Here is a 25397-nt window from a genome sequence, read left to right as displayed (position 1 = left end):
TATTCATGAGAGACACAGAAAGAAAGACCTGAACTGAAGGCAGACACTTAACCAACTGAGCCACTCAGGCACCTCGGTCTTTCTCTTTCTGATTTTTATTTCACTTAGCACATGCATTTACGCATGGGTAATAATTAGCCATGAGTGAAAGGCTCTCAAGGTCCATCCATGTTGTCACAAATGGCAGGATTTGGGGATCCCTGGGTAGCTCAATGTTTTAGCCCCTGCCTTCAGCCCAGGGTGTGATCCTGGAATCCTGGGATTGAGTCCTACGTCGGGCTCCCTGCATGGAGCCTGCTTCTCCCTCTACCTGTGTCTCTGCCTCTCTCTCTCTCTCTCTCTCTCTCTCTCTCTCTCTCTCTCTGTTGTCTCTCATGAATAAATAAATGTGTCCCTCTGTAGCTCTCTTTCAAATAAATAAATAAAATCTTAAAAAGAAAAGAGAGGTAGAAAGACAGATATTGTATGATCTCACTTATGTGTGGAATCTAAAAAGCTAAACTCATAAAAATAGAATAGAATAGAATGGTGGTTACCAGGAGTTGGGGACCAGATGAAATGTGAGGTCCTGGTGAATGGTGTAAACTTTCAGCTGTAAGATGAATAAGTTCTGGGGATCTCATGTACAACACAGTGATTCTTATTGTTAATGCTATATTTTATAATTAACAATTACTAGGAGAGTAGCTCTTAAATGTTCTTGCCATGAAAACAGAAATGGTAATTATTTAAAGTAACAAAATGTTTTAGTATTTTTGATTTAAAAAAAAAATAAAACCCACCCCTGCTGAACGTATAGGTGGCTTTCAGTCTGTCACAAAGAACAGGATATCTGGATCAAAGGGTAAGCACTTTTCAAAATTTCTCAATTCGTACTGCCAAACTATTCTCAAGGAAAAGGTGCTCCCTATTTACATTCCCTGTTTACAGTGTTCTCATATTGGAGGATTTTTACCTAACCCCTCTCCAAATAGGTCTTAGCACTTATTGCTTATTATTACTAAACATATTTTATGAAGACTAATTTTCTTAAAAAGTATCAACTAATAAACCATGTATAAATACAAGTAGGGTTCATTTAAAATGAGAAATCTATCAAAATTATGTACTAATTGTGTGCTTAAAGATGAAGCACCTCTCAAAATGAAGTTAGAGATGAGATTTACCATTATAGACAATATGTAATGAAAAGGCAAACAGCTGAAGAAATAAAGGTGGGACATAAGAAACTAGATTACAAAAAAGACTCTCATGAGAAACGTTTTTTTAGGGGGAGGGGAAAGAGAAAAATAGGAGGATTTGGGGAGGGGCAGCAGGAGAGAGAGAGAGAGAATCCCAAGCAAGCTCCATGCCCAGCACAGAGTGCAACACGGGGCTTGATCCTACAAACTCAGCTGAAATCAAGTCAGACACAACCAACTGAGCCACTCAGGTGGGCCCCCATTAGAAACTTTTTCAATAGGGGCACCCCGGGTGGCTCAGCGGTTTAGCGCCGCCTTCAGCCCAGGGCGTGATCCTGGAAACCCCGAGATCAAGTCCCATGTCAGGCTCCCTGCATGGAGCCTGCTTCTCCCTCTGCCTGTGTCTCTGCCTCTCTCTCATTCCCTCTCTCTCTCTCTCTCTCTCTCTCTCTCATAAATAAATAAAAATCTTTAAAAAATAATTTAAGAAACTTTTTTAATAGGATTCAGTAAATAATCATCTGTCTGGGCAGAAGACAGGATCCTTTGATTACTTGAAAATCATTTGCAATTCAAATAGACAAGTAAAATCACCCACCAATGAAGTACACAAGCACGTTCTGCCACAGAAGTCCCACAAGCTACAGATTTCATGCCAAAACATTCTCTCCCCTAAGACCTTATCATTACTATGCTGAGAGCAGTGATAATGCAGATAACCAGATCTAGGTCAGGAACTATTTTTATTGTAAGTGAGTTACTGCACAACTCTCAAAGGGCAGGAAAAACAGGCCCTTCTTTCTTACCTTTACCATGAATGTGAAATCAGTTAAAGCAGGGGAATACACAGCCCCACCAGCACATGGGCCCATGATCAGAGAAATCTGAGGGATAACTCCAGATGCCAGGACATTCCTCTGCCAAAAGAGAAAGGCAAGGCCTGTGGTTACAGAGGTGTTCAAGGCACTACATACAGAAAGATAAAGGCAATAATAAAATTACATTGGGCTTTTAGTCACAGAAATTCTATGCTGGAGGCAAGAAAACTAATCAGTACAGGTTCTTCCAGAATTAGATATGCAAGTTCTCCCCATAACAGGTGGCATAGTTGGCATATCACTTTCTGTGGCAAATACTCTCTCTCCCCTCCTTGGAAGTAGTTTCTCAAAAACTTCATCAGGACATAAGCTCAGAGAGACTGTTCTCTCTCACCTCAGCTCCAAACACACCTCAGGCCAAGCACCCTTATCTCCTCAAAGCTGGCTAACACAATGAATGAAAACCCTAGGCAGAATATACAAGGCCAACACTTACCCTGGAGCTGTGACCTCTATTTAGTGTCCCTTCACACCCACCACAGAGGGTACCCAGCAATGCAAGGCCAAGAGGCAAGTGCTACTTTCTCTGAGTCTTCAATGTCTGCCCACCTCTAGGCAGGGCATATGAGGAAAGGGAGGTAGCAGAAGCCACAATGGCTCCATGGGGACAGAGCTATGGGAAGGGTCACCTCCTGGGAAAGAAAAAAATGGGGGCTGGAAGTCCCAGGCAAAATGATAAAGTCCGATGACTCCTTGCCCAACCCCCAACTTTTTTCCTTTTTTCCTTCTTTTTTTCCTTCTCTCTCTCTCTCTCTCTCTCTCTGTGACTATCATAAATAAATAAAAATTTTTTAAAAATTTAAAAAAAGAAAAGAAAAGAAAACAGTACAGAGGTTCCTCAAAAAGTTAAAAATAGAACTACCCCATGACCAAACAATCGCACTACTAAGGGTTTACCCAAATATACAAATGTTATCTGAAGGGGCACCTGCACCCCAATGTTCATGCAGTAATGTCCACAAAAGCCAAATGATGGAAAGAGCCCAGATGATCATCAACAGATAAATGGATAAAGAACATATGGTATAAATAGGATCAATGGAATATTACTCAGCCATAAAAAATGGAAATCTTGGGCAGCCCAGGTGGCCCAGCAGTTTAGCGCCACCCTCAGCCTGGGGTGTGATCCTGGGGTTCCAGCATCGAGTCCCATGTCGGGCTCCCACGGAGCCTGCTTCTCCCTCTTCCTGTCTGTCTCTCTCTCTCTGTCATGAATAAATAAATAAATAAAATCTTTTTTAAAAATGGAAATCTTGACATCTGCAATGGTGTGGACAGAACTAGAGGGTATTGTGCTAAGCAAAATAAGTCAATCAGGGAAAGACAATTATCATATGATCTCACATGTGGAATTTAAGAAACAAAACAGAGGAGCGTAGAGGAAAGGAGAAAAAAGTAAAACAAGACAAAATCAGAGAAGGAGACAAATCATAAGAGGTCCTTAATCATAGTAAACAAACCAAAAGTTGCTGCAGGGGAGGGGGTGGAGGGATGGAATAAACTGCATGATGGACATTATGGAAGACACATGATGTAATGAGCACTGGGTATTAAATAAGACTGATGAATCACTGAACTCTACCTCTGAAACTATTTAGTCTTAAAAAGGAGAGAGAGAGAGGCAGAGACACAGGAAGAGGGAGAAGCAGGCTCCATGCAGGGAGCCTGACATGGAACTCAATCCTGGGTCTCCAGGATCACACCCTGGGCTGAAGGCAGCGCTATACCACTGGGCCACTGGGGCTGCCCACTACCTCTGAAACTAATAATACATTATTTGTTGATTAATTGAATTAAATGTTTAAAAAAAAAAAAAAGACCAAAAAAAAAAGGATTTTTTTCTAAAAAGAGGTGGCAGATAAAATATTTCAAGAAATAATGGCTGAAAACTTCCCGGATTTGATGAAAGATATGAACATATACACCCAAGAATCTCAATGAATTCCATGAAAGCAGATGAACTCAGTTTACACCACTCACATTATATTCAAACTACTGAAACCTAAACACAAGGAAAGAATGTGAGGACAGCAAGAAAGAAGCAACTTGTCACATACAAGAGATCTTCAATAAAATTAACATCTGATTTCTCATAAAAAAATCAGAGTCCAATGGGATATTTAACAGTTTTGAAAGGAAAAAGGAAGTGTCAAATACAACCAGCAAAACTATCCTTCAAGAAAAAAAAAATCAAGACAATTCCTGACAAAAGCTGCAGAAGGTTGTTTAATAGTACACATGCCATACAAGAAATGCTACAGGTCCTCTAGACTGAAATAGAAGGACTACAGTAAGTACCCTGATGCCATGAGAAATAATAAACACTAGTAAATGGAATTTCCTAAGTAGACATAAAAGACAGTTTTATTACAGTACTTTGGTTTTGTTTGTAATTTCTTTTTCCCCATAGTATTTAAAAAGCAAATGCACAGGGGCGCCTGGGTGGCTCAGTGGTTGAATCTGCCTTTTGCTCAGATCATGATCCTAGAGTCCCGGGATCAGGTCCCACACAGACTCCCCACAGGGAGCCTGCCCCTGCTCTGCCTATGTCTCTGCCTCTCTGCCTATCTCATGAATAAATAAAATCTTAAAAAAAAAAAAAAAAAAAAAAGCAAATGCACAGAACAATTTTAAATCTGTTAACGGGTACACAATGTATAAAGATATAATCTATGAAAACAACATCATAGAGGAAGAATGGAAATGTATACAAGCAGAACTTCTGTATACTACTGAAGCTAAGCAGGTATTATTCAAAACAAATTGCTGTAAATTTAAGATAATAATTGTAATACCCTAGGTAACCACTGGGGGGAAATGATGAAAATGAAAGAAGTGAATCAAAATGACACACTTAAAAAAAATTACAATACTTAAAAAAGCACTAATGGAGGAACAGATGAACAAAAATGTGTAACACAGAAATTTGGTAAATAGCAGAAATAAATCCTTTATTAGTAATCACATTAAATGTAAATGGGTTAAATACCTCTATTAATATAGATTAGATTTAAAAATCCAGTTTTTGAAGGTAATATAGGAAGAACCCCAACTCCCCTCCTCCCATAGCCATACTGTGTCTACAGCTACATACTGAACAATGTCCTCTAAAAAAAATAAAAATAAAAACCCTAAAGGCTGAATGAGTGACAACTATACAAAAGAAAAACACATCAAGGCTGTTTTGAGAGGCTAGGACAGACTATCACATGAACCCCATCCCTGGCACGGGAAGGAATACAAAACCTGGACCTTCTCCCTCAGAGGTAAAGAGTTAGAGCCCCAAACTGGGAATCCTAGATTTTTAAGATAAACACCTGGGGAATCCAATGCAGGGCTTGATCCCACAACCCTGGGACCATGACCTGAGCCAAAGGCAGATGCTCAACCGACTTAGCCACCCAGGCACCCCAACAAGGTTGTTTTTTTAATCTGACAACAAAAGCAAAAATATACAAGTAGGACTATATCAAATTAAAAGGCTTCTACACAGCAAAGGAAACCAACAAAAAGGGATGCCTCGGTGGCTCAGTGGTTAAGCACCTGCCTTCAGCCCAGGGCGTGATTCCAAGATTGAGTCCCACATCGGGCTCCCTGCATGGAGCTTGCTTCTTCCTCTGCCTATGTCTCTGCCTGTCTGTCTCTCTCTCTCTCTCTCTGTCTCTCATGAATAAATAAATAAAATCTGGGGATCCCTGGGTAGCTCAGCAGTTTAGCACCTACCTTTGGCCCAGGGCATGATCCTGGAGTCCCAGGATCGAGTCCCACGTCAGGCTCCCGGCATGGAACCTACTTCTCCCTCTGCCTGTGTTTTTGCCTCTCTCTCTCTCTATCATGAATAAATAAAATCTTTTAAAAAAATTAAAAACAAATAAATAATAAATTCTAAAAAAAAAAAAAAAAAAGGCCAACAAAAAGCAAAGGCAACCTACCAAATAGGAGAAGATATCTGCAAGTCATATTTGATAAGGGGCTAATATCCAATATATATAAAGAACTCCCACAACTCAATAGAAAAAAGTCTAATTAAAACATGGAGAGATCTGAATAGACATTTTTCCAAAGAAGACATACAGATGGCCAACAAGCACAAGAGAAGATACCCAACTTCACAAATCATCAGAGAAATGCAAATCAAAACCACAATGAGATACTACTCCACTCCTATTAGAATGCCTATGTCAAAAAGACAAGAATTTACAAGTGTTGGTAAGAGTATGCCAAAAAGGAAACCCTTGTGTACCATTGGTGGTAATGTAAATTGGTGCAGCTGCAATGGAAAACACTATGGAAGTTCCTCAAAAAATTAAAACTAGAGCTATCTTAATATCCAGCAATTCAACTACTGGGTATCTGTCGAAGGAAAATGATATATAAATACAACCATAAATAAATAAATAAAAATATAAATAAATAAATAAATAAAAAGAAAATGAAAACACTAATTTGGAAAGATATCTGCACCCCCATGTTCACTGTAGCATTATTTACAGTAGCCAAGATAAGAAGACAACCTAAGTGTCCATCAATGGATGAATAGATAAACTGTGGTACATATACATATGTGCTGGAATACTATTCTGCCATAAAAAAAGAAACCTTGCATTTGCAACAGCATGGATGGACCTTGAAGGCGTTATTCTAAATGAAATGTCAGATAAAGATAGACAAATACTGTATCAGGTATATGTGGAACCTAAAAGAATAGATGTTTTTCAAAAAGCTTGTAGACAGAGAAAAGATGGGAAGGGAGGAGACAGGGAAACTTTTTGGGAACTGCTTTTTAAGTTTAAATAAATTGAATAAAAAATTAAGTTAAATAAAAATGTCTATATTTTCCCACAGGAACTTCAGTTTACAGATGAGGACAAAGAAATGTTTAAATAAAAAAAGGAAAAAGATAGAAAAAGGTTTTATGCAAAAAGTAACAAATGAATCCAGGGTGGGGCTCTATTATTGTCAGACAATATACAGACTTCAAATTTTTAAAAATTACAGAAAGGCGGACACATATTTTGATAAGAAGTTCAATACACCAAAAAGATATACAACTATATAAATATATGCACCTAACAGAGACCTAAAATATGTGAAACAAAAATTAACAGAAATTAAAAGGAAGAAATAGACAGGTACACAATACTAGTTAGTGACTTACATATCCTACTTCCAATAATGGATAAAACAACTAAACAGGGGATCAGTGAAGAAACAGGGGACTTAAGCACTAAACAAGCATGTATAACAAACACATATAGACCCCTATCCACAAAAACAGAATACACATTCAAGTGCACACAAAACATTCCTAGAAGATACCATGTGTCTCTTTTAATAGAGCTGAAATAAGCAGACATATTAAAAGAAAAAAGATTTCAAGTCAATAATCCAATCTTCTACCTTAAGAAACTAAAAAATGAACAAAGCCAACAAGAAGGAAAACTATGAGTAGAAATAAATGAAACAGAATATAAATACAGAAAGGTCAATAAACCAAAAAATTGCTTCTTTGACAAGAACAAAACTTTATAAACCTTGAAATAGACAAAAATATTCATATTACTAAAATGAGAAATGGGAGCCATTACTATGGAAATAAAGATATGAAAATAACAAAATAAAGTAATATAAACTATATGGCAACAAATTTGATGAATAAGATCAAATGAACTAATTCCTATAAAAATACAAACTACTGAAACTGAGTCAGGAAGAAACAGAAAATCCAATAAACCTGTAACAAACAGAGATGTAATCAGTAACCAAATACTATCTACAGAGGGAAGAAGGGTGGGAGATAGGCAAAACAGGTAAAGAGACACAAACTTCCAATTATAAAATAAGTCCTAGGGAGGAAAAGTTTGGCACAGAGAATATATTCAAGAATATTGTAATTGCATTGTGTCAGATGGGAACTACACTTATCATGATGAGTACGGACGACATAATGTATAGCATTGAATACCCTGTACACCTGAAACCAATATATTATAGATCAACTACACTTTGTAATTTACATTACTTAAAAGAAAACTCAAGGACCAGATTGATTCACTGATGAATTTTACTGAACATTTACAGAATTAATGTCAACACCATATAAATTCTTCCAAAAAAAGAGAAGAGGCAATACTTCCAACTGATTTCATGAGGCCAGAATTATCCTGATGTCAAAACCAGTAACAGTCATCACAAGACTCAATAAAGGTGGGGAAAAATATTTTTTAATCCTATTTTTTTTAATAACCTCTCTATCCAACATGGCGTTTGAACTCACCACCTCAAGACCAAGAGTCACATGCTCTAACAACTGAGCCAGTCAGATGCCCCAAAGCTGGGAAAATTTAAAAACCAAGTGAGAAATGTTAAAGGGAGCTCTTTCAGTAAAAAGGAGAGATCATAAGTAAGAGTAGAAAAGTAGGAATCACAAAAGCAGTAAAAATAAGTATATCTACAAAAAAAAAAAAAATCAGTCAAGGTATTCATAAAATAAAAGGATATAAAGTATGACATCATATACCCAAAACATGGGGGGCAGAGGAATAAAGAATGAGTTCAAACTTAAGCAACCATCAACTTAATATACTGCTATATGCAGATGGTATATACAAACCTAATGGTAACTACAAATCAAAAACCAGTAATAGATATACAAAGAATAAAGAGAAAGGAATCCAAGTATCACTAAAGAAAGCCAGCAAACCATGAGAGAACAAGAAAGAACAGAGAACTACAAAAACAACCATATAAGCAGTAACAAAACAACAACAAATACATATCAATAATTACTTTGTAAATGGACTAAACATTCCAATCGAAAGACATAGGGTGATAGAATGGATAAAAAAGCAAGAACAGTCGATATGCTGCCTTCAAAAGACTGGTTTCAGATGTAAAGACATATGCAGACTGAAAGTAAAGGGATAGAAGGGCATTTATCATACAAATAGAAGTGAAAAGCAAGCCATGGTGGCAGTCACTATAAATAGACTTTAAAACAAAAGAATGTAACAAGAGAAACAAAAAAGGGCACTACATAATCATAAATAGAACAATCCAACAAGAAGGCATAGCAACTGTAAATATTTACCCACCCAACATGAGCACCCAAATACATGAAGAAGCTAGTAACAAACATAAAGGAAATAATCTATAGCAAAACAATAATAGTAGGGTACTTTAACACCTCACTCACATCAATGGATAGATCATCCAAACAGAAAATCAACAAGGAAATAGTGGCTTCAAATGACACACTGAACCAGATGGATCTAACATATAATCAGAACATTCCATCCTAAAACAGCGGAGTACACTTTCTTTTCAAGTACATATGGATCCTTGTGGCCTGATTAGGATTTGGCACTCCCAAGCACACATGGAACATTCTATGAACAGATCACATATTAGACCACAAAACAAGTCACAAGAGGGGCACCTGGGTGGCTCAGTGGTTGAGCATCTGCCTTGGGCTCAGGTTATGATCCTGGGATCCTGGGATTGAGTCCTGCATCAGGCTCCCATAGGGAGCTTAATTCTCCCTCTGCCTATGTCTCTGACTCACTCTCTGTGTCTCTCATGAATAAATAAATAAAATCTTAAAAAACAAACAAACAAACCCAAGTCTCAACAAATTCAGAATGACTGATGTCAGACCATGCGTCTTTTCCAACCACAACACTATTAAACTAGGTATCAACCACAAGAAAAAAAAATCTGGAAAGAACATAAATACATGGAGGTTAAATAACATGCTACTAAATAATAAATGGGTCAACCAAGAATTCAAAGAGAAAATTTAAAAAATACAGGGAGACAAATGAAAATGAAAATAGTCCAAAATCTTTGGGATGCAGCAAAAGCTGTTCTAAGAGAGAAGTTTATAGCAATACAGGCCTACCTCAAGAAACAAGAAAAATCTCAAACTACCTAACCTTATACCTAAAGGAGCTAGAAAAGAACAAAACAAATTCAAAATCAGAAGAAGGAAATAAAGATTAGAGCAGAAATGAATGAAATAAAAAAAAAAAAAAAGAACAGATCATTAAAACCAAGAGCTAGTTCTTTGAAAAAAAAAAAAAAAATCAACAAAATTGATAAACCGTTAGCCAGACTTATCAGAAAGAGACTCAAAATCAGAAATGAACAAGTAATAATCAACACCAAAGAAATACAATTATAACAAAATATTATGAAAAATTACATGCTAACTGGACAACTTAGTAATAGATAAATTCCTAGAAACATAATCTCCCAAAACTGAACAAGAAATAGAAAATTTCAACAGACCGATCACCAGCAATGCAATTGAATAGATAATTTTAAAAAACTCCCAACAGGGATCCCTGGGTGGCGCAGCGGTTTGGCGCCTGCCTTTGGCCCAGGGCGCGATCCTGGAGACCCGGGATCGAATCCCACGTCAGGCTCCCGGTGCATGGAGCCTGCTTCTCCCTCTGCCTGTATCTCTGCCTCTCTCTCTCTGTGACTATCCTAAATAAATAAAAAATTTAAAAAAAATTTTAAAAAAAATAAAAAATAAAATAAATAAATAAAAAACTCCCAACAAACAAAAGTCCAGGACCAGATGGCTTCACAGGTGAATACTAACAAACACTGAAAGAGGAGTTAGTAACTATTCTCAAACTCCCATAGGGAGCCTGATTCTCCCTCTGCCTAGGTCTCTGACTCCTCTCTGTGTCTCTCATGAATAAATAAGTAAAATCTTTAAAAAAAAATTTTTTTTAAAAGAGAGAGAAATTAAGAACATAGTGTACTTATAATTGCCCCAGAAAGAAAGAATAACCTTAACCAAGGAGGTAAAAGACTTATACTCTAAAAACAATAAAACACCGATGAAAGAAAGTGAAAACACAAATGGAAAGATATTCTATATTCATAGATTGGGAGAACAAATACTGTTAATGCCCATATACTACCCAAAGCAATCTATAGATTTAATGTAATCCCTATTACGGTACCAACAGCATTTTTCACCAAACTAGAACAAATAATCCTAAAATTTGTATACAGTCATAAAAATCTCAAGTAGACAAAGCAATCTTAAAAAAAGAAAAACAAAACTGGAGGTATCACAATCCCAGATTTCAAGTTATATTACAAAGCTGTAGTAATCAAAATGGTATGCTACTGACACAAAAAAAGACACATAGATCAATGGAACACAACAAAAACCCCAGAAATAAACTCAATATGGTCGATTAATCTTCAATAAAGAAGGCAAGAATATACACTAGGAAAAAGGAGGTCTCTTTAACAAATGGAGTTAGGAAAACTGGACAGCAACATGTAAATAAATGAAACTGGATCACTTTCTCTCACCATACATAAAAATAAACTCAAATGGATTAAATACCTAAATTTAAGACCAGAAACCATACAAGTCCTAGAAAAGAGCATAGGCAGTAATTTCTCCAATACTAGTCATAGAAACATTTTTCCAGATAGGTCTCCTGAGGCTAGGGAAACAAAAGCAAAAGTAAACTATTGAGACTATACCAAAATAAGGAAACCAAGAGAACTAAGAAGATATGAGAAGATATTTGCAAATGATATATCCAATAAAGGGTTAGTATCCATAATATATAAAGAACATACAACTCAACATCCTAAAAACAAAAAATCTAATCAAAAACTGGACAGAAGACATGAACAGATGTTTCTCCAAAGAAGATATCCAGATAGCCAAGAGACACATAAAAAGATGCTCAATATCACTCATCAGGGAAATACAAATCAAAACCACAATGAGATACCACCTTGTATCTATCCAGTAGTGAAAATAAAAAAAAACACAACAGGGGCACCTGGGTGGCACAATCAGTTGGGCATCTGACTCGTGGTTTCAGCTCAGGTCAGGAGTTCTGGTCATGAGATCAAGCCCCATGTCAGGCTCTGTACTCAGCAGACAGTCTGCTTGGGATTCTCTCCCCCTCTCTCTCTGCCCCTCCCGCCTGTGCACACGCACACACACACTCTAATAAATAAATCTCTTTTAAAAAGAATCAAAAACACAACAGTAAGTGCTTGCAAAGATATAAAGAAAAAAGAACCCTTGTGCACCACTGATGGAAATGCAAACTTGTGCAGCCATTGTGAAAGTATGGAGGTTCTTCAAAAAATTAAAAATAGAACTACCCTATGATCTAGTAATTATACTAGCCAGTATTTACCTAAAGAATACAAAAACATGGGGATCCCTGGGTGGCGCAGTGGTTTAGCGCCTGCCTTTGGCTCAGGGTGCGATCCTGGAGACCCGGGATCGAATCCCACGTCAGGCTCCCGGTGCATGGAGCCTGCTTCTCCCTCTGCCTATGTCTCTGCCTCTCTCTCTCTCTCTCACTGTGTGCCTATCATAAATAAATTTAAAAAAAAAAATTAAAAAAAAAAAAAAGAATACAAAAACACTAAATCCAAGGGATATATGCTGCAAATATATACATATGGAGAGAAATAATAGAGCAAATGGACAAAATGTAAACAAGTGATGAATCTGGGTAAAGGACATATGGACTATTTTTGCAATTTTTATTTAATTTTTTAATTTTGCAATTTTTATATTAAGTTTGAAATTCTATCAAAATAAAGTTACAAAAAAATTTTAAATAACAGTACAGGCAGAAGGAGGTGGCTGTAGGTGTAGAAATGACAAGCAGTATCAGCAGATTTTTTTTAAGTAGGCTCCAAAGCCAACACAATGCTTGAACTCACAACCCCTGAGATCAAGACCTGAACTAGATCAAGAGTTGGATGCTTAACAGACTAAGCCACCCAGGCACCTCAGTAAATAATTTATTAGAGTCACTGAAGCCTACACCTCCTGAAAACAAAATAAAAGCCAACTCCCGCAGCCTGTACTCATAAAGACTGGTTAGAGTAGGAGATATTCTCAAATCCTGATAAGCACTAAAACGTGATTTACTGCGACTTCTCTTAGCGCCATGCTTCCTTTCCTTCATTTCTAACACAGGGCATGACTTCCAGGCAGGGGCCAATGGAGATCTTCCAAGCCTGAATTGTTCCGTCCATGCCACCCAAAGAGCTAATTCTCCCCGGTGGGTTATTCCTGGAGCTCAAGATTAAAGATTAAAAAGTAGGTTTTAGATCTACAAAGTGGCATCCCAGTGAATATAAGTATTCCCACAACTAGCAGAGGATCTTACACAAAATAAATACACACTCTTCTGATGGATGGTAAAGGGTAGCAGACAGGGATAGAACACTGATAAGCCTGCAGGTCAGGGGATGACAAGAATAGCTGGCCTGATTAGAAACAACGTCTGCTTGTCTCTATCCTGCATTCTACCCCTTTTCCTCCCCTCCCTAGAAATGCAGATCTGTCCTTTTTCTCAAGTTTCCATCTGGCAGTGTCTTTCTCCCTCACCTCAATCTCTCTTACTTTCTTATACTTCCTATTTCAATTAACACATTTAACTTACTTTTCTGTTTTTCATTTTTTTCTCTAATTTTTGTAAGTAAGCAGAAAGATATCTGAAATGATGTTCATCAAATGTTTCTGAATGGTGGGATTTGGCTAATTTTTCTCCTTTGTATGACAACTTGAACTTCATACATTGACCTTGTGTTTTAACCAAAACAAAAAGCACTGCATTTTTTTTTAATTCCTAATTCTAGCAAATCAATTCATGTTAACATTTTATATTCCATATCCCTCGCTTTTGAAAAAAAAAAAAAACAATCAGGTGAATTTCTAAGTGATCTTTAATTTTGTTTTCCCCCGAGTGGCTCTCTGTTGTGAGAAAAAAAGAAAACCCTCTCCACCTACTCTCTTGCTTTTCATCCACCTTGCATGCCTTCCCCAGTGACACAGGAAGAAGCCACAGAACAGACACACAGCAGAGAACAAGGAGTAGAGATAGGGAAGCTGTGGCCAGGACACAGCTTAGAAAACTAAGCCTTGTACTATTTTAGTCTCTATACTCTATTAATAGGTTTCTCACCAGAAAGATGTCTGCATAGCCAGCCAAAGACTCCACTCCCTCTTGGATCCGTGCTCCCCCAGAGTCATTCAGTCCAATCACTGGAGCCCCCACTGTCATGGCCTGGTCCATGATCTGAGATAGCAAAGAAATCCTTTATGAAACAAGTAATCCTGTCATCAAAAACAGAATTTATAAAGTACCATGGTATTTTCTGGAAAATGTTCTAAGTGCACTTTCAAAACAGGAGTCATTTACACAAGCTTTATTCCCATGATGAGTACCTGCATTGAAGATAGACAACCAAAACTTTAAGGGCCGATTAAAGCCTTTCGGGCATCCAAGAGCCAAAGAACTTCCCACTATCAGGGGGAAGACTGCACATGACAACCATTTCTAGAGCCACAGGCCCAGCTATAGTATTTTCCAGTAGCCAATTTTTTCCCCAGTTTTTTTTAAGTAGGCTCCATGCCCAACATAGGCTTGAACTCATGAACCTGAGATAAAGAAGCACAGGCTCTACTGACTGAGCCAGCCAGACGAGACGTCACTGCTGCCGCTGCCACCACCACCACTGCCACCACCACCACCTCCACCACTCCCTCCTAGACCCCATTACTCTTTTGAAAGAACTGACAGTAGACGTAATAGCAAAGTAATTATTTTCATGAAAGTACATGTAGATCCATCTGTTAACCAGAGGCCAGGCCCAGGCCTGCTTTTACTTGTAATGACCCATATTTTCCTCATGGGTCAGTAGTTCAGAGCCTAATAAGTAACATTCCTAATAACTCTTGTCAGTTCACAAAGCACTTTCACTTCCATATTATCCATTTAACCATGATAACAAAGGCAGTAAAAAGAAAAATTACAAAGTTTTCAGAAGTACATGACAAGACCATGTCTAAAATCCAGGTTTTCCATTATACAGGGAAGCTCTCCCCAGCTACTAATACTCAAATCTTCCTTTTATTACAAAATTCTCCAAATATGATCTACACTTTTATTCATCTCCAGAGTATTTCATCACTAGCTGTGTTTTTAAAATGCCATCATGTAATCAATCTTTGCACTGCTCTGTATCTTTTAGTACCTGAATTCTCCACTGAGACCATAGGCTCTTTACCTGGGGTCCTCAGAATCCCAAGGGGTCTATGAATAGATTTCATCCATACGTTGAATGGGAAAAAATTTACATCTTTATTAACTCTAGCTGATCTTCAGCATTTCCTTTAAAAATGAATACAGGCAGGGGATCCCTGGGTGGCTCAGCAGTTTAGTGCCTGCCTTTGGCTCAGGGCATGATCCTAGGGACCCAGGATGGAGTCCCACATCAGGCTCCCTGCATGGAGCCTGCTTCTCCCTCTGCCTGTGTCTCTGCCACTGTGTGTGTGTGTGTGTGTGTCTCATAGATAAATAAAATCTTTTAAAAAATGAATACAGGCAAAAAAATCCACATTATTATTAGAAATACTTGTGACTTCATCATTAATAGAAACCACGGATATTTTTATATCACATTAAAGTTGTTGCAGATATCTTGAAATAGCATTTTCACTCATACCTACTCTAAATTATAGCAGTTGGGATCCACAACTAAATCTTGTAATTTGAGGAATTAGAAGGCATGTATATTACAAAGGTGATTTTTTTTTAATATTTTTAATTCTTTGTAATCCTACATATTTCATGCACATAAATCATTACCAGCCTGCCAAAGGGATCCATGATACAAAAAAATATTACTGACTTTTGCCTTGGACTGAAGGGATCTTTGTGTTAGCACCCATCCCACATACACAGCTTAGTGTCTTGCACCCCAATACTTGATATATACCATGTGCCTGATGAAAGAACTACATTTTCAATATGAAATACTTACTTTGCAGATCTTTTGGGCATGTGCCCCGGACAGACTACCTCCAAAAACCGTAAAATCCTAAAAAGAAAATAAATCAACAAATAAAATACAGTGACTGCCAGGGACAAAGAGCAGAGGAGGAAATGAGAAACTCTTAGCCAAAAGTTTTTGAAGGATTTTCAGAAGTGCAAAAAATTAGAAATAGTCTTCTTTCATTCACTATTCTATGGAATAATTTATATCTTAAAGGGATTTCGTATCTTGTCAAAAGCAAAAGACAGTCTTTGCTCTACAAAAATGAGTCACAGTTCTAAGGAAAGGAAAATTTTTCATGAAGAATTAACCAGAAAAATCAGGTTACATAGATGTCAAACAGTCAGGCATTTCTATTACTAGAAAGCACCCATCATTTGACAAGGGAGATGAAAAAAGTCAATCAGAGCCTTCACTTCTTCCTCTGGCTTATGGAGTTTCATTACCTTCTGATGTAAAGGGCTTCTTGTAGGAAGGACCTTCTTCCTAAATATCTCAAAAACACAGCAGGGGAATAAAAAAAAGAAAAAGAAAGAGAAAAAAAAAAAAGATAGCAGGGAATTAAAAAGAGATTCAGCCCAGGAGGACAAAAAGGAAAGAGGAAACAATGGCAGAGGAGAGACTGGACAATCTCGAGGGGGAACAAAAGCACAAGAAGAATATATGACTTAGAGGGAGTAAGTAAATGGAAGCCTATATACTGCAGGAGTAACCACAAGGAGGAGACAACCCAGGAACCATGGAAAATGGGGAGTGAGGAGAGGTGAAAAGCAGACTGATGGAAGGTCTCAATTAGGAGCAGCTGGACCCCACAGGGCCTCTCCTTCACCTTAAGAAGAGGAAAGAAGGTTTATTCTCTAAAGCAACTTCACCCGAGGGGCTCTGATTCACAATCCCCAGCAGCAAAAGAAGATGAAAGTAAGGCTAATAACAGATGAAATGAGGAATCTGTACACTGAATGATGAGCCAGCACTGGCCCCTCCTTTCCCCCAACTCCTCTTGCCCTGAACATACCTGTGGCCAATTATCAAGCAAAAGACTGAGGCTGCTTCTCTGGAAAAGCAGAAGTTCCCCAGAAAAAGTAACTGTGGATATTAACCTTTTGAGGATCACTACATGAAAGCTGGCTCATCACTCCCCACCCTTAGTATCCTTCAGGGCCTATTTCAAAGGCTCCATTTTCCCCTAAAACATCCCTCAAGCCTGAACATGATTATCCCTTGTCCTGAACTCACAGCACTTGCCCAGAATGTCTCTTACCCTATCTTACTCAAGATATTCCTGCCCCATTCTATCTACAAAATGATAGCTCCTTCAGGGCAGAAACTCTGGCTCAGCCTTCTCCCTCTCCCCTCCTGCCTCCCCACTCTACCTTATCCTATGGGCATAAAAGGTGATCAAAAGTATCAATTAGTGAATTTTTTATCTGCTCAATAGTTAGAAGGTTGAGTCCAGAAAGCACAATAACTTTCTTTGTTCTAGCTATCTTAATAGTTCCTTCTGTACAAGTTTTTGCCTAGCTCTCATAAATTACAAAAAGGAGGGATCATTTCTTCTAGTTAAGTATTTGGTAGACCCATTTATAACACAGTTTTAAAGCATTTCAAAGGTAATTCATTAAGTAAATGAGTATTGTCTAAGTACCATACATTTAAAGTTCACCAGTTATTTTAATATTAAACCCGTAATATTAAACAACCTTTATAAATTTAGATCTGTAAAAAGAACTAAACATTTAGAATTATATGCATATTTCCACCTCCTGGGAGGGCAGAGAGTAATCAATTAAACCCAAAATAGTATAGTGCTAGTTAACTATTAGCTACTGTAACAATTACTACAAATTCAGTGGCTTAAAGCACACAGATTTATTCTCTCACAGTTCTGTAATTCAGAAGTCCTACATGGGCCTCCTGAGCTACACGCAAGGTTAGCATGGTTAGTCGCCCTTCTGGAGGCTCCAAGGGAGGATGTTTTGTCCTGCCTTTTCCAGGTTCTGGAGACCAACTGCATTCCTTCATTCATGACCTCCTTCCTCCATCTCCTTAGCCAGCAACAGCAGCTCAAACCCTTCCCACAGAACATTGTTCGGAACTCCACTTCTACCTCTCCTTCTTTTAAGGACCACTGTGATTATACTGTGCCCACCTGTGTAACTCAGGCTCCTTTCTTTTAAGGCTAGCTAATTAGCAACCCTAATTTCATCTGCAGTTTAATTACCCTTTGCCATGTAAGGTAACATGTTCATAGGCTTCAGGAATAAGGAGTTGGAAATTTTGGGGAGCAATTATTCTGCCTACTATACTATATTCTCCTATGGTCTCAGTGTGAAGGAACCATATCTGTCTTTATGCAGCCTAATGAAAACTTATTCTAACACTTTCATGGAAACCCAAAACCTGCAGTTCCTGGAGTCTAGTCCCTTTCACCCAGGCTACATTCACAGCACTCTCTCAGTTCACACATTGCCCAGGACATGGCTCCTCTCCAGGCACACGCCCAACCTGCCAAGAGGAATCTCACTCACTTGGAATAAACTCCTGGTTCCTGGTACTCTTTACATGATTCCTGCCCTGTGATCATCTCCAAGACTAAGAATTCTATTTCTCCCTAAGAAAAAACACATACTATAATACTCTGGACATATGCACTGAAAAATAGAAAAGTAAATCCCTCATCTGCCCCTACTATAAGCAAGTTTTCATTCCCCAAAACTGCATTCTTCTCATGCCTTTTGCCCCTGGCTCTACCCTCCAGGAAAGCTCAGCCTATTGGGAGTTATTAAATACCTGACTGAAGACATAAACCAATCTTCCATTGATTCGGCCCCGTCCGGTGACCACACTGTCTCCAGGAAACTAGCAGAAAAATAGAAAAACAAGAGTTAAAAAAAACAAACAAACACCCAAATACGTCTTTTAACGAATTTGGCAGTGAAAGACAAAAACAAAAACACAAAAACACAACTGCCCACCCAAAATTTCTTAAAATTCAATATGAATCAGGAAGATGAAGGAATCTCCCCTTCCCCTGCTCAGCTATGCAAGAGCAATCACAAGGCTACTGCTTCATGAACAGCAGTGAAGGGCACTATATTTAGAGGTCATCTTCCTTCCTAAAAGCAAAATAATCAAGATTCCCTTAGAGCTGCCAATACCCAATGCCACGAGAAGGAGAAGGGCATAGAATGACACACGGTAACTCTACAAAGCCACATACCCTACCCCCAAAGCTTAAGGCAAACCTATCATTTTGCTTGGAATCCTGGAATACTGTGTGGCCCATAATGACTCAAATGGAGCCAGCTAATTTGGTGCCAAGTTCATAAATCTTTGATCACTAACAGAATATATGCAGACCTGAGGAAAACTGATCACAAGGGAGTCCAAAGAATTCTGCATACCCGTGAAGAACACCCAATTAAAAAAAAGAAATGTTGGTGATTCTGTAGACAAAGGTAACTAGGGGAACCCGGAGGCCCAATAATGCTTCTCCAAAGGCACTCCTGCAACTTCAGGCCCCAGACTTGAAAACTATTAAATGTGCTCTGAGTTCCAGAAGGCCTTCATTCATCGAGTGGGTAAGGCCAGTAGGTCCACAGCTGGAAAATGCAACTTAGAGGCTCACACCACCACTGTGAAAATATACCTTATTCTTCTCAGCAGCCATTCCGAAATCTGCACATCTGTGTTCCACAAACATGTCACTCTCCACAAAACTGCCAGGGTCCAGCAAGAGACTGATCCGCTCTCTGGCAGTTAGCTTTCCCTAAAATGCAACAACAACAACAAAAAAAAAAACATTCAGTGAAGTCATTATAGGCAAAGTCAGTAAGCAAGGAGTGCTGAGAGGGCCAGGAAGATAGGGTTTGCTCCTTCACCCATCATGAAAGCCTCTATTCCCTCAACCTGCCCAAAATACAGGATCGGTAGATTTCAGTCAGTAAGGAAATCAGGGCAGAGTGCTCCAAAAGTCACCAAGTGGGGAAGGCAAATAAGAAGTGGGAGGAAAAGGTGGAGAAAAGTAGGGGTAGGGAGAACCTGACCCTGGAACAAGATAACTAGTTCCACACTCACTGGAGACTTAAGGAGCAATAAAAAAAAAGAATGGAAAAGTAGGTGGAAAACTAAAGTAGGTTTAGTGAAAGGTCTGAGGCTACACCCCCAGAGTCACAAAGCTTCTTCTAGGGAACTCCATACAAACTCACCTCACTAGTGTCCAACCACAAGTACACTTCCAGGGCTACTTCCTGGTTCTTCTCTCTGCTTCCTCCAAGGGCTTCTCCTACGATCCCACATTAGAGGCTCTGCTTAGGGTCCCCACACTGACAATGAAACTATGATACCAAGACAGCCCCACAGCAGGTAGTGGCAGAGTAGAAAAGGAGTGGGACAGAGCAAGGTAAAGAGCTCACTTGAGAGGAGTTTAAAAAAAAAAAAAAAAGTTGCTTAGAGGGGATAAGGTTGGAACCTTCAACTTATCAAGAGCCTCTGCTGCTTGGACTCTCAAACCTTTGGACCAAGCTAACACTCAGGCCCACGGTCTTCCACCCTCCTTCTGCCCTTGGGAAAAACCACCTCAAATTGGCTCTTTTTTTTCTCATAAGAAAGTAGCCAAAGCCAGTGAGGTTGTTTTAAAACAAATAGGCAATCATATACACTGTTGTGTAAAGTAGAATTAAGTTTTCCCCAAAGCTACCCAGGGCAATTTACACGTTTAATGCAATCCCTATCAAAATACCATGGACTTTCTTCAGAGAGTTAGAACAAATTATTTTAAGATGTGTGTGGAATCAGAAAAGACCCCGAATAGCCAGGGGAATTTTAAAAAAGAAAACCATAGCTGGGGGCATAACAATGCCAGATTTCAGGTTGTACTACAAAGCTGTGGTCATCAAGACAGTGTGGTACTGGCACAAAAACAGACACATAGATCAATGGAACAGAATAGAGAACCCAGAAGTGGACCCTGAACTTTATGGTCAACTAATATTCGATAAAGGAGGAAAGACTATCCATTGGAAGAAAGACAGTCTCTTCAATAAATGGTGCTGGGAAAATTGGACATCCACATGCAGAAGAATGAAACTGGACCACTCTCTGGCACCATACACAAAGATCAACTCAAAATGGATGAGAGATCTAAATGTGAGACAAGAGTCCATCAAAATCATAGAAGAGAACACAGGCAACACCCTTTTTGAACTTGGCCACAGTAACTTCTTGCAAGATACATCCACAAAGGCAAAAGAAACAAAAGCAAAAATGAACTATTGAGACTTCATCAAGAAGCTTTTGCACAGCAAAGGATACAGTCAACAAAACTAAAAGACAACCTACAGAATGGGAGAAGATATTTGCAAACGACATATCAGATAAAGGGCTAGTTTCCAAAATCTATAAAGAACTTCTTAAACTCAACACCAAAGAAACAAACAATCCAATCATGAAATGGGCAAAAGACATGAAGAGAAATCTCACAGAGGAAGACATGGACATGGCCAACATGCACATGAGAAAATGTTCTGCATCACTTGCCATCAGGGAAATACAAATCAAAACCACAATGAGATACCACCTCACACCAGTGAGAATGGGGAAAATTAACAAGGCAGGAAACAACAAATGTTGGAGAGGATGCGGAGAAAAGGGAACCCTCTTACACTGTTGGTGGGAATGTGAACTGGTGCAGCCACTCTGGAAAACTGTGTGGAGGTTCCTCAAAGAGTTAAAAATAGACCTGCCCTACGACCCAGCAATTGCACTGCTAGGGATTTACCCCAAAGATTCAGATGCAATGAAACGCCGGGACACCTGCACCCCGATGTTTCTACCAGCAATGTCCACAATAGCCAAACTGTGGAAGGAGCCTCGGTGTCCATCGAAAGATGAATGGATAAAGAAGCTGTGGTTTATGTATACAATGGAATATTACTCAGCCATTAGAAACGACAAATACCCACCATTTGCTTCGACGTGGATGGAACTGGAGGGTATTATGCTGAGTGAAGTAAGTCAATCGGAGAAGGACAAACAGTGTATGTCCTCATTCATTTGGGGAATATAAATAATAGTGAAAGGGAATATAAAGGAAGGGAGAAGAAATGTGTGGGAAATATCAGAAAGGGAGACAGAACATAAAGACTCCTTACTCTGGGAAATGAACTAGGGGTGGTGGAAGGGGAGGAGGGCGGGGGGTGGGGGTGAATGGGTGATGGGCACTGAGGGGGACACTTGACGGGATGAGCACTGGGTGTTATTCTGTATGTTGGTAAATTGAACACCAATAAAAATTAATTTATTAAAAAAAAAAAAGTTTTCCCCAAAGCAATCTGGCAATACATATTAGAGTGTTAAATATATTCCTATCTTTTGACCCAGTAATTCCATTTCTGGGAATCTGTCCTATGGAAGCAGTGCCAAAAAATTGTTTAAAAGGGGGTGGAGTGAGTGATTTAAATAAAGTCAGCCTCCTAAGTCAGCTCTGGCAGAAGAAAAATAGCTTCTTGAGCCTGCATCTAAAGCCAGTAGGGTCTACCCAGGAAGAGGTGGGGTGATGCTCCAGGGAGGAATTCAGCAATGAGCCCCAATAGAAAGAGTACACAGGAGCACTGACAGGCATTTCCAAAGGATGATGTAAATATTCCTTCAACCCAGACAGAACCACCCCAGGGGAGGGAAGGAAAGCACTCCTGGCACCACATACTCAATCAAAAAAATTTTTTAAGATTTATTTATTTGAGAGAGAATACACAATGGGGTGGGGGGCAGAAGAAGAGAGATCATCAAGCAGTCACTCCTTTGAGCATGCAGCCAGACTTGGGGCTTGATCCCACCACCAGGTATCACGACCTAAGCTGAAACTACGAGTCCGAGGTTCAAGGACTGTGCCACCCAGGTGGCCCCATACTCAACAAAATTTATATCTCACTCCCCAGGGTCAAGAATTATTACTATCTTCTCTTTAGAATAAACTGACTCCGAGCGATTAAGTAACTTGTCAAAAAGGAACGGTCACCACGTTCTTGTCAAATTCCAATTTATAGGGATCCCTGGGTGGCGCAGCGGTTTGGCGCCTGCCTTTGGCCCAGGGCGCGATCCTGGAGACCCGGGATCGAATCCCATATCGGGCTCCCGGTGCATGGAGCCTGCTTCTCCCTCCGCCTGTGTCTCTGCCTCTCTCTCTCTCTGTGACTATCATAAATTAAAAAAAAAAAAAAAAAAAATTCAAATTCCAATTTATAACATCAAAATCAACACTCAGTTTAGACTTCACCAACGGGCTAGTTCAAATCTCCTCACTGAAGACCTGAGCCTCCCACCCCATTCACCACCCCCACACACTTGGCAGTTGTGCCTTGGCGCCCTTCACCTCTAAGAATTTCACTTCTGCATCTTCCAGCTTGCTTATTTAACTCATCCAGCACATTGGTCCAGATTCACACACCCGTCAGTGATGCACCGCCTAAGCCTAGTTTCAAGTCCTGGGTCACGGATCTGGGTCTCAGTTTCTCCTGCTGCTAAATGGTCCACCCAGCATATCTCTGAAGGCCAGCTGTCTCGCCTCCAAAACCTCCCTGCCTCCAACGCTCACCTTTCCTATCCAGCACGTCGTTGCACACTAAAACCCTCAAGGCGGGATCCCTGGGTGGCGCAGCGGTTTGGCACCTGCCTTTGGCCCAGGGCGCGATCCTGGAGACACGGGATCAAATCCCACGTCGAACTCCCGGTGCAAGGAGCCTGCTTCTCCCTCTGCCTGTGTCTCTGCCCTCTGCCTCTCTCTCTCTCTCTCTTTCTCTGACTATAATAAATAAATAAAAAATTTTTAAAAAGAATTAAAAAAAAAATAAAACCCTCAAGGCGTTCAGTCAGCATTGTGGGGTAGAGGTTCCACAAATTTCCCACACACACCAGCCCCAGACTAATGTGAGAATTTGCCCAAGTTACTTCCCCTGCCATATGCCTCTATTTTCCTGCTTCCATAATGGAGCAAGAATTTACCACTCTTGGGGCTCCTGGGTGGTTCAGTGGTTGAGCGTCTGCCTTTGACTCAGGTCGTCATCCCGGGGTCCTGGGATCGAGTCCGACGTCAGGCTCCCCGCAAAGTCTGCTTCTCCCTCTGCCTAGGTCTCTGCCTCTGTGTCTCTCATTAATAAATAAAATCTTAAAAAGTAATAATAGTAATTTAACCTTTACGGGGCATGAGGAGAATAAACTTTTTTTTTTTTTTTTTTTTTTTTTTTTTTACGGGGCATGAGAATAAACAGATTTTTTTTTCCCAATTGAGGGCCTATCATCGCTTCCGCAGTTCTAGCGATAAGATTGTGAGGGGAGAAGTACTGCTACCTTCTTACAATAAACTGACTCCTAGTGATTAAGTAACTAGTCCTAAAGTTTATAGACGTCCAATGGTGAGCCGTCTGGGACCCGGGCAGCTCCCTCCAAAAACCCAGAGGCGAAGCGGAGAGTAATAAAGCACAAGGTACTTATTCTCCCCGTTCTACCTGCCCCTCCGTGAAAGGCAACAGGTACTCAAGGTGAACCCGCCCCTCCCCGGCATCGCGCTGATTGGCTGAAAGGACTGGGGCGTCGCGAGCTGCGCACGCTGTGATAGGTCGCGAATGCTGAGGGGACGACCGGGCCCTGGCGCGACTCACTCGTTTATGCTGCGCATCGATGCGGCGCTGGCCTCCTCCCACCAACGCGGCGCGGCGCTTGTTCTCGATGCGTTCATGAACCGAAACGGGCTGGCTACACAGGCTGCGGACTGCAGCGCGGAGACCGCTCACCACAACGCTGAGTCTTGCTCCAGCCGCCACCACGCGCATCGCCGCCGCCATTTTTGCTCTGCGGCCAGCCCCCAACCGGTTCTCCTGACTACGCATGTGCGTCAAGCGTGGCACACTGGGGTCTGCGCCTGCGCAGCATCTGTGGGAAGTAGGGAGCGTAGGGGTTGGACATCTGAACGCGCTTACGCTGAGGACCTGAGTTCGAGACCCCAGACCGCGCTAGGTCGTTACTCAGAGGGATAGCCCTGGTCCTCAGCTCTTGTGCTTTCTTTGCTGCACGGAAGATGTGAACTTAGTCCTTGCTCTTCTCTGGCTACCTAGACCCTTACTTTGGTCGTCCCACCCCCTCCAGAAAAAGCGTAGATAATAGGAGCCCTTACTAAATAAATACTCTGCCAGGTGTGGCCTTCAGCACTGACTTGCGTTACCTTATTATCTTGATTTTACGGGTGACACCAATGAAGTCCAGAAAGGTAGAGTGATTTGATCAAGAGCCAAGACTAAAGATGTGGTGGGGCCAGATTCAGACACAAACTCGCCTTATGCTGCTTGTTGAGCACAGGGCTCTTAGCCTCTAGTGGGTAGTTCTTAAAGTATGGGCCCAGCAAGGTTACTATCACCTGGGAGCAAGTGGCAAATGCAGACTTTCAAATTCTCATATTCCACCTGAGAATTACAGAATTAAATTCCGGGGATGT

The 25397-nt window shown here is 40.1% G+C and overlaps 1 protein-coding gene across 2 annotated transcripts in view; it reads right to left on the bottom strand.

Moving 5' to 3' along the window:
• Nucleotides 1-24816, bottom strand: part of PCCB (propionyl-CoA carboxylase subunit beta) — a 97020-nt gene extending 72204 nt beyond the window's left edge. Inside the window, exons 1-6 of one of the 2 annotated variants that reach the window (XM_026015497.2) lie at nucleotides 24568-24816; nucleotides 19560-19679; nucleotides 18701-18769; nucleotides 15899-15955; nucleotides 14038-14151; nucleotides 1988-2098 (exon numbers count right to left, since the gene is read on the bottom strand). In XM_026015497.2, the coding sequence (XP_025871282.2) occupies nucleotides 1988-2098; nucleotides 14038-14151; nucleotides 15899-15955; nucleotides 18701-18769; nucleotides 19560-19679; nucleotides 24568-24795 (699 nt within the window). In that variant the 5' untranslated portion in view covers nucleotides 24796-24816. The remainder of the gene's footprint in view (nucleotides 1-1987; nucleotides 2099-14037; nucleotides 14152-15898; nucleotides 15956-18700; nucleotides 18770-19559; nucleotides 19680-24567) is intronic. The other variant, XM_026015498.2, reaches the window with a different exon arrangement.
• Nucleotides 24817-25397: the final 581 nt, after the last annotated feature.

The sequence above is a fragment of the Vulpes vulpes genome, chromosome 11 (assembly GCF_048418805.1).
Source record: "Vulpes vulpes isolate BD-2025 chromosome 11, VulVul3, whole genome shotgun sequence".
Lineage (NCBI taxonomy): Eukaryota > Metazoa > Chordata > Mammalia > Carnivora > Canidae > Vulpes > Vulpes vulpes.
The sequence above is the reverse complement of the archived record's forward strand: the minus strand, read 5'-3'. Positions and strand labels throughout refer to the sequence as shown.